Genomic DNA, 9,346 nt, shown 5'->3' on the forward strand with positions numbered 1-9,346 from the left:
AGCAGGTCCAGCCCCAGGAGGGGGCAAAGGAGACGAGGATGCCAAAGACGCTAGTGATGAGCAGGGTACAGTTGAAGGCGATGCGGCGGCCCAAGATGTCAGAGCCAATGCCCCAGATGAAGCTGCCAAAACATAGGCCGATGAAGACGGAGCTTGTCGTGTACCGCACCGTCTTGGTCGGCACGTCAAACTCAGCAGATAGCGATGGCAAACACAGAGAAACGCCCTGCGATGGTTAGCCAAAGATTGCGTGGTAAGGGGAACTCTTTCGTGCCCCGTCTCGCAAATGCTACTCACTTGCATCCAAAGGCTACGGACGAAAGGTTAGCAATAATGTCCACGATGGTTCTCTCCATGGGGCTTGACACAACGTACTTATCGGCAAACCAGCCAAAGCCGCAAAGAATGAACAGCTGCCAGTTGTATTTGCCCATGCCGATATCCTGGATGGCCTTGTTGATCAACTTTGACCTCACTGCCACGCTGTCAGTATGCTAGTGCATTCGTTCTCTCCTCATGAGTGAGTTGAGATCGTTTGGAGCATGGCCACTCACTCTCGTAATCCGTAGAGTCGCCCTTGCCAGCCCTCACTTCTCTCCGGAGACCCTCAATGCTGTACTCGGCCGCGCTCATCTCGAGCATGCCCTCGCTCTCCTCCCTGTCCTTTGGCGCATCGCCAGCGTCGTCGCCGGGAGATGGCGGGTCCTCAAACTCGGTGCGGCCGGTGCGCGCCGAGTGGCTGTGAAGATGGGCCTCCTCGAGAGGCACGACGACGCCGAGGTAGTCATCGACGGACTCTGTGGGCGCCACGGCGATGCGCCGGTACATGTACTTGAACATGACAGGCCAAGGTGAGGACTTGACGATGGGCGGGCCAGTGGAATGAATCAACGGACGAAGGAAGCAAGACAACGACGCAAAGGAGAGGAAGCCCAAACAGCAATCATGCAGAGGGAAGAAAGGGATGAAAGCGACAACGAACGGGACATATAAGAAGTGATGAGGAACCGGGACATTCGAAGCCAAATGGGCGCGAGGCTTGATACAGGGAGATGGGGCACGACACGGGCGGTTCCCTATAGGGCATGATGGGTGTAATGTGATGGGCGCAAGCAGCTGACGAAGCCCACGTGACCCTCCATCGCTGAGAACACGTCCAGCGTCTTGGCCACCGTTTCGCTGGTGGAGCCTGACCAATCTCAGAGGGACGCTGGCCGTCGTCACTCCCAGGGCACACCCCCAGGGCACGATTCCATCAGTCAGAACGCGTCCAGATTTAGGTAAAAGGGTCGACGCAGAGGGCACGACTTTTAGCAATGATTACGTCCTGGAAGCCCGCGATGCATACCGTGCCACGGTTCACGGGCGGGACGAGGGCAGGGTGAGGCGTGTCATCATCTGGTCCTATTGGATGTTACCCTAACATGCCCCAAGGCCCCCCAATTCCAGGGTCATGCCCCTGAAGCCGGGCATGGTTGATTACCACCTAGGTAGGTACCTTGCCTGCGCCAATTGCTCAGGACTGAAGGGCCTCAGAGGCAGTCATGACAACACCCCTTAGTGGTTCCTAAGCAGTGTCTGGCTGCCAAGGCCATAGAGCTTCAGATCCCCCAAAGTTCCGAATCGATAACATCACCGGCCATCACCCCGTCTATCCCGCTTGTACAGCCCAGTCACAGGCAACAACCCATCTGTCTTGCCCGTGGCCCTGTCCAAGCGCGACCTCCCACGCAGGCTGTGCAATCGTAATGACGACGCCCTTGTGAACCTCGGCCTTCTTCGCGAGACCCGTCAACTTGCCCTCGCCAGCCAGCATCAGCCTCATCGAGCGAGACATGCCCTCCGCCTCCGCTTGAAGCTGCCGCCCTCTGACCAGATACATCACGCCCCCGGCCTCGACCTCCTCCACGACGAACTGCACGGCCGTCTCCGACTGTCTCTCATGCCTCCCACTCCACCCCTTGACCTCGGCGAGCCATGACTGCATCTCTGCCGCGAGCTTCCCGGGATGTACCTGACCCCGCGTCTCTGCGGCGAGAAGGCCTCCGGCAACCCGTCCGGCTTCGGCGCCTCGACCTCTGGCGCGCGAAACCGCGGCGGCCGATGGAAAGTAGGCTGCTGGATGCGGGCGGCCGCCGCATCGGCCAACTCTTCCCCTTCTTTTTCTTCGTCGTCGTCGTCATCATCATTGTCTGACGCCTGCTTTCCGCCTCGCAAAGGCGTCACCGGCGCATCGAGCATCATCTCATCCTCATCTCCGCGCACATCGCGCTCGTCCAAAGTTCGTATTTCGCCGTCCCTGTACCCATCAGACACCTGCGAGCCCCCCTCTTCCGATTCGATCTCAACCCGCCTCCTCTTCGGCGTCGGCCCCTCGCTCCCGGGGGTCGAGTCCCGGATCTGTTCCTCTTCGTCTTGTTCTTCCTCTGCGTCTCCCTCGCGTCCCGCCTCCTCTTCGGAATCGGAACGCTCCTCCGCCGACGACTCATCCTCGATAGACCCGCCCAACCCCTCCCTCACGCCCGTCGGCGAGCTGTCGACCCCATCATCGACAATCGCCTCCCTCTGCCGCCGCGCCGCGCTCGTCCCCGGGAACCCAAACCCGGGCACGAACCCCTGCGCGCTCGACGGCGGCCGCGGCGTCGACGCAAACGAAGAAGAGGAAGGAGCCGCGAACCGCGGCGTCGCGTGAAACTTTTGCTGTTGCTGCTGGCTGCTCACGGCGGTGGCGGCGCCGCTGGGCTGGAACTGCCGCGGGTGTCCGGGCGTCGTCGTCGTGTCCCGCGACGAGGGCGGGTGTCTCTTGGCGAGGAGGAACTTTCGGGGGTCCGGTGTCTTGTGCGTCCTACCGCATGAGCTTGTGAAACAGACCCTACATGACGCGAGAGAAAGGCGCGACGCAACGTACAGAGGGGGGTTGACCGGGTGTCATGGTGCTGGGGACAGCATTGTCCGTTGGTGAATGACGTCCGCGTACCAAAGGTGAGAAGGGTGGGAAGATCAGGCCCAGCCAGCTGCGTGGGGGTTCAGGCGCGATGCGGCTCTTGTTTCGATCATCGCTGGAGTTGAGACGAAATATGGTGCTCTCTTCAGGTCGGAGGGTGGACAATGGAGGGGGAAGGTGAGTTATCGCGCGTTGGGGAGGGAGCGCGTTTGTGTAGAAAGAGCGACGTCACGATCCGATGCGGCGCCTTCGACGGCCCTAGTCGATCACTGGTGGGGCAGAATGACCCCCTGTACGTGCCTTTCCCTGTACATGCCTTTAGGGGTCCCATTCATCACCACGAACTTCGCTCTTCACTTCACCAGGAACTTCATCTCACCAGGAACTTCTTCAACATGGCAATAAAAATTGAGTCAATACACATTTCAACATTCAGACCGATCAAGTCAAGACCGTGCAGAGCCCCCAGACAGACTCGTCTGCCAACGCTATGAAACCCCCCAACGCCATGCTTCCTAAACCATGCCTACCCAAGTGAACAGGCTCTCACTCAAACTTGCCGGATCCAAACAGTCCACCCACAGCCTTGCCACGCTTCTCCGCGCCACGCAGCTTCCTCGCCTCCCTCCTCTGATCATGCTGCTGAATCACCGCCCTGCGCTCCGTCTCGCGCGCCAGGTAGCTGACGCCAGACTTCTTGCTCGCCGTCTTCCTGATCTTGCCCTCATCGCCGAACCCACCGCCCGACAGCCCCTTCGACGTCGACGTCGCGCTCGTGCTCGTGCTGCTTGCCAGCGAGTTGGTCGTCGCCCTGCGCAGCAACGCCGGCACCTTGAAGCCCGAGGCTGATGTGGTCGAGGAGAAGGCAAGCTTGGTGCTGGCTGACAGGTTCGATGACGAGTCACGCTTCAGCGACATGCGGTCGATGACGGCGTGCTTGGGTGCCGCCGTCCTCCTGGGGTTCACCTTGCCGGGGCTCGTGTTCTCTTTGTTGCTCTGCGCCGTCGAGGGTCGTTCGTCCTCAGCCTCGCTGTCCGAGTCGACCCCCGTGGCGGCGATGAGCAGGTCGTTCGGGTCCTCAAGCAGGCTCGAGACAGACTCGCGAATCTCGCCAATGTTGGACGGCTTCCTGCCCTCCTTGTTGCGACGCGGGTTGGTGGCCGCAGCTGCGCCGAGAGGCTTGACGTTCTCGGCAGCAGGCTGGCTGTCCGGCACCGTCTGCTCTTGCGACTGCGACTCGTCCTCGGCCTCCATGGGTTCGGGCCCCATGTCGAGGAAGTCCATCTCTTCGTCACTTCCGCGGTCCTCAATCGTGCGCATAAACGCCTGGTTGCCAGGGTTTTCGGCAATCTTCTTGATGCGCTCGTCCGTGAAGAGAGCCTTCTGCATCTTGGCGAACTGCCTGCGCTTGAGGCGACGACGGGCCTCGCCGCCGTCATCCGAGTCGGAAAGGTCGTAGTCAGCACCCCTCTTGCGGCGGAGCATGCCCGTCGTGAGGTCGTGGAAGAGCTTGTCAACCTGCTGTTCATCGCGTGCACGTTCACGTTCCCTTGATCCATGTCAGTTGTGCCATCATCAGTGGCGTCGCTGGGAAAGGTGTCTACTCACGCGTAGAGCGCTGCGATCTTGCGCTCGTCGCCATCCTTGCCAGCCTCGTCGTCAATCATCTCCTTGACGGACGCCGCGTCATCATCGTCGCTGCTGTCCTCGCCGTCGGCGCCTCCGAGGCCGGCATATTCATCCTCGGACTCGTCGGCTTGCTCCTCGAACATGTCCTTGGCCTTGCTCTTCTTCTTGTTGAACTCTTTCAGCTTCTTCGCCTTCTTCGCAGCTGCTTTCAGGGCATCAAAGGCGGTGGCAGACGACTTGACCTCGGCATCAACGGCCACGCCAGAGTTGGAAGCAGATGTCGCTTCGGGTTCCTCTGCGATGTCCTCGATCTTGCGACGGAGACGTCCTCTGCGAACAAGGGGCGAGTCCTGAACAGACTCCTCCACATCTCCGCCCGGAGTCTGGGTCTGGTTGGTCGAGGGTGGAGCCTCGAAGAAGCGCTCTCGCAGAGGCGTGTAGTCCTGGAGGCCGCCATCCTGGGAAGCGTCCATGTCGACCTGTGTCGAGTTGAGTTCATCGCCACGCAGGAGGCTGTCGAATCCGTGCATCTGAGACTGGGTGTAGTGAAGCTGGATGCCCTGGGTCTCAGCAGCCTGCTGGGTGGGGACCTTCTGCGTGTCGCCAGACTGGCTGTCGAGAATCATGTCCTCGTCAGGCTGCGTCTCCTCGTCAAAGTTGGGGAAACCACCAAAGGTGGGCATGGGCGATGCCATTGACCCGCCCCCAGGCATGTCCTGGCTGTCGTCCATGGTGCCAGCGAAGATCTGGGTCAGTCCCAGGCCTGCGGGGCCAGTGATGGGAAGACCAGGGATGAAAGTCTTCTTAGCAGAGCGGAGAACCGAAGTCGGCATGGCGGGTGAGTTGTTGCTGGCAATGACCGGCGACACGTGGCTTGTCGTCTTGGGCTTGGGAGTAGCCTCGACCATCTCAGCTTCCTCGTCTTCGTCGTCAGAGATGACGTGAGCATTCTTCTTTGATCGTCGAGCGTTGCGTTTGGGAAGCGCAGCCTCCTCATCGGAGCCGGCTTGCTCCTGCTCGTCACCAGAAGCTTCCTGCTCGGCACCGGAGCCGGTGTCGGTCTCTTCTGCTTCGTTGTCGACCAAAGCGCCCTCGTCTTCGGAGCCAGAAAGTTCAACCTCGGCCTCGTCCTCCTCGTCCTGACCCTCATCGGAGCCCTCGTAATCGTCGTCGTCCTCGCTGTCATCCCAGGCCAGCGGGTCCAGCTCGCCGTTCTTCATCTTGATGCGACGCTCTTCCTTGGCGGCTTCCCTCTCCCTCTCCATAATCTCTTCGGCTTCCTTGCGCGCCTTGGTGACAATGTCCTCAACTTCCTGCATCTCCTTCTCACGCTCTTCAGCTGTCTGCACAACGATGCCCTTGGCCTTGAGCGCCTCGAGTCGGCGCTCGCGCTCGAGTTTCGCCTGCTGGCGGGCGCGCTGGTGAAGCATGAGTCCGAGCTCGCCAGAGGTCATTGAGGGCTTGCCCTTCTTCTGGCGGACCTCCTTGCCGGGCGACTTGACCTGGGCGAGAAGACGCAGAGCGTGCAGAGCCTGCGCCTCGTTGGTCTTCTTCTCAGGGACCTTGTCGAAGACGGCGTCGATGCGTGTCGTGCGCTTGGCCACGGCAACCTCGAGCTCCTCGTCCGAATCGAGGCTGACCTGGTTCACAGATACCTCGGGCATCTTGACACGGAACTGACGCTTCGTCGCGGGTGCTTTGGTTGCGGGCTTAGAAGGAGAGTTGACATCAATTTCTTTGCCCTTGGCCTTGTCTGAGTCTTGCGGGGCACCATGTAGAAGCTCGGCCAGAGACGGCAAGTCATCCTCGTCGTTTTGTGCTGGGGCGGCGGCAGGCTGGGCGGTCGTGGCAGCGTCTTTGGCCGAATCATCCGCAGGGGGTGAGCTGGGCGGCGTGTCGTTGTCGTCCTTCATGTCGACGTCAGAGTTATGAGCCGAGTTGGGCGTGCCAGGACGGCTAGAGCTGGTCGTCTTGGGCTCGGGAGCGGGCGCGGCAGCAACAGCGGCAGCGGGGGCGGTCCTGAAATTGAAGCGCTCAAAGAGGCTTGCCTTTGTGATCTTCTTTCTTGTCTTGGCCTCGTGGGCCAATTGCATGTTACGTGCCATGCGCTGCGTCTCGCGGTTCATTTCTTCCATGGCCTTCTTGCCAGCCTTCCTGGTGGGCCTCGCCATTTGCGAGAGCTGGCGGCCGCCCTCGTCGTCGGTGATACTCGAGACATTTCCGTCCGAGTCCTCGAGAATGTCGAGGTCGGCCTGGCGCGCCATTCTCTCCCGCCTCTTCTTGTCCTCTTCTGCCTCGCGTGCCAGCCTCTCCTCGCGTTTGCGCTTGACAAGGGCTGCAAAGCGAGAGCTCTTGAGGTCGGGCATGCTGTCATCCGAGCCCGAGTCCGAGGCGCCAGCTTGTTCTGCCGGCGCAGGCGTCTGGTAACGGGAGACAAACAGACCTGGGCTGGAGCTGGCGGCAGGACTCTGGTCCCTGGGTGTGGTGGCTTCGGGCGCCTCTCTCCTCTTGAGGCGTCTGGGTGCTGCGATAATGTCGTCCTCCTCGTCGTTGTCGTTCTCGTTCTCGTGGGCGGCGTCAGGCATGGCGGCATCTGATGTGGGTGCTGTAGTAGGGTTTCCGAGCATTCGTGCGGCCATGCGTCCTCGTGGTCGAATCTCCTCTTCCGAGTCGTCGTCTGAATCTTGTGTAGGCATGGCATGCGGTGAACGACGTGTTGGTGTTTGTGTGGGGGAGGACCTCTTCGCACGACGGGGCGCAGTGTGTGATTCTCCGTCTTCAGAGCTCGAGTCCATGGCAGCAAGGCGTGCTTCCATTCTGGATCGGGGAGAGAGCAGAAGCTCGGGGCCAGGACTGGCCATGGGCGAAGGGGACCGCGCAGCGGCCATTGTGTCTGGGTGTGGGCGTGTTGGGTATACGATTAGGGTGGTGAAGGGTATCAATGGGTGTAGGTCAACCAAGGGCGAGGCAATGGGAGTGGATGTTTGGTGATTATTCGGATATTTGCGTTGCGGTGTGGGTATGTGGTATCAAGGTCTGAAGGGAAGTCCGGGTCTGGCAGGGAGACGAGGGAAGGTACTTTTACATGGGCGACGAGACGCGTCCAGGGATTGGAGACGCGAGCCGAGGGCGTGCACCGCGGGACGTGTTTAGTGGCGGGGCTGGTGTCTTATCGCAGGCTCGGACCCGCTAAACGCGTCGATAAGACATAACTTGCCTCATTAACGCGTCGACACGACAGGGCCTGAAGCACGCTGTAATTTTGGCAGGGAAACGCCCCGGAACCCCCCAGGAAACGCCCCAACGACCCCCCGTCAACCGAGAGATGACGGCATTCCAGGCCTGACAGCCTGACCTCCTACAGTGACAACTGTGGTTTCTACCCGACGCAATGACTGTCACACTCTATTAAGTCGCCTTCATGCCATCCTCAAGGGCACCATCGGTCAGGTCACTTGTACCAGCAGTCGCATGGTAGTTGCAATGGCAGTCGCTGCACCCCACGACGTTCCGAAGCTAATTCCGAAGCCCGCCGTAATCGGCCCCGAGCTGTGGGGCCGCGCCGTTCCGTTGAGCGATGTCGCGGCTCTCTCTTCCGATGACGAATCCAACCAAGCACCTCGCATCCTACTTGCTCTCACCCTCATTTCTCGCTACCTCTCGATCTCTTCTCGATTGATTGTCCCCTCCACGCCTGCCGCCACTCCACCGGTCTCTCCAGACAGCGAGTGAGTGACGCGCTCTCTCATGGCAACGAGTCACACCGCATACGATCGGGTGCCCTCCCGACGGGACCCTGACTCAGACTCGGAAAAAGAAGACTCGGATGATGAGACTATCCAACAGCAGCTCGATGAGACACTCCGTGACCCTGGCACGGGCGTTGTTCCAACATCGGCGCCGGATCCGAGCCCCGCCCCGATAGTCGTCGCCCCGCCAGATGGGCCCTCCAAGCCCGTTGCCTGGCGGGATCTTCCCCGCAAGAACCAGCTCCTCGTCATCACCTTGGCCCGCCTCAGCGAGCCCCTCGTCCACACGTCCCTGACGGCGTACATGTTCTACCAGCTCAAATGGTTCGACCCTTCGCTCTCCGATGCCGTCATCGCCTCACAGGCTGGTGTCCTCCACGCCTCCTTCACCGCCGCCCAGTTCACGACGGCCCTGCTGTGGGGGCGCCTTGCCGATTCGCCGGTCTTTGGTCGTAAGATGGTCATCCTCTGCGGACTCGGAGGCACCTGCGTGTCGGCTATCGGCTTTGGCTTCTCCACGACAGAACCCAGGCCCTGTGCTTCCGGCTGCTGGGTGGTGTGACCAACGGCAACGTCGGCGTCATGAGGACCATGATCAGCGAGATCATACGCGACAAGAAGTACCAGTCGAGAGCCTTCTTGATCTTACCCATGACCTTCAACGTCGGCGTCATCATCGGGCCCATCCTAGGCGGCCTGTTGAGTGACCCGGCCGGCAGCTATCCCAGCGTCTTTGGCCAAGTCGAGTTCTTCAAAAAGTACCCGTATGCCGCGCCGAATCTCGTCAGCGCCGTGTTCCTCTTCACGGCGATGGCATCCATCTGGCTCTTCCTCGAAGAGGTTCGTGCCATGCCCTCTTACTTTTCTTCTTTGTCTCTCCCTCCCGCTGTTCGTTCACTTCTCGTCGTGGCCCTCTGCTGACACAAAGCACAGACTCTCGACGCCCTTCACGACCACGGCCCAGACGTCGGCATCCGGTTCAGACTAGCCCTGACAGCATGGTCGCGGCGGCTGCTCGCTCGCT

General features: G+C 60.6%; 4 protein-coding genes across 4 annotated transcripts in view; 1 reads left to right on the plus strand and 3 right to left on the minus strand.

Annotated features, from left to right (window-relative positions):
• Nucleotides 1-840, minus strand: part of VDBG_00426 (membrane transporter) — a gene marked incomplete at both ends in the record, with an annotated part of 2,006 nt that extends 1,166 nt beyond the window's left edge. The window contains 3 exons of the mRNA XM_003008699.1: nucleotides 298-310; nucleotides 376-475; nucleotides 555-840. Coding sequence (XP_003008745.1) covers nucleotides 298-310; nucleotides 376-475; nucleotides 555-840 — 399 coding nt within the window. The remainder of the gene's footprint in view (nucleotides 1-297; nucleotides 311-375; nucleotides 476-554) is intronic.
• A 1,041-nt stretch (nucleotides 841-1,881) lies between these two features.
• On the minus strand, nucleotides 1,882-2,932 carry VDBG_00427 (predicted protein; the record flags this gene model as incomplete). The annotated part of the gene is made up of 2 exons (XM_003008700.1): nucleotides 1,882-2,835; nucleotides 2,909-2,932. 2 exons carry the CDS (start codon nucleotides 2,930-2,932, stop codon nucleotides 1,882-1,884), a joined length of 978 nt encoding a protein of 325 aa, XP_003008746.1.
• A 558-nt stretch (nucleotides 2,933-3,490) lies between these two features.
• VDBG_00428 (conserved hypothetical protein) lies at nucleotides 3,491-7,461 on the minus strand (the record flags this gene model as incomplete). Its single annotated transcript, XM_003008701.1, has 2 exons — nucleotides 3,491-4,493; nucleotides 4,553-7,461. The coding sequence occupies 2 exons, from the start codon at nucleotides 7,459-7,461 to the stop codon at nucleotides 3,491-3,493; spliced, it is 3,912 nt and encodes a 1,303-aa protein (XP_003008747.1).
• A 595-nt stretch (nucleotides 7,462-8,056) lies between these two features.
• On the plus strand, nucleotides 8,057-9,310 carry VDBG_00429 (conserved hypothetical protein; the record flags this gene model as incomplete). The annotated part of the gene is made up of 4 exons (XM_003008702.1): nucleotides 8,057-8,254; nucleotides 8,420-8,782; nucleotides 8,854-9,162; nucleotides 9,251-9,310. The coding sequence occupies 4 exons, from the start codon at nucleotides 8,057-8,059 to the stop codon at nucleotides 9,308-9,310; spliced, it is 930 nt and encodes a 309-aa protein (XP_003008748.1).
• Nucleotides 9,311-9,346: the final 36 nt, after the last annotated feature.

Source organism: Verticillium alfalfae, genomic scaffold, assembly GCF_000150825.1.
Source record: "Verticillium alfalfae VaMs.102 supercont1.1 genomic scaffold, whole genome shotgun sequence".
NCBI lineage: Eukaryota > Fungi > Ascomycota > Sordariomycetes > Glomerellales > Plectosphaerellaceae > Verticillium > Verticillium alfalfae.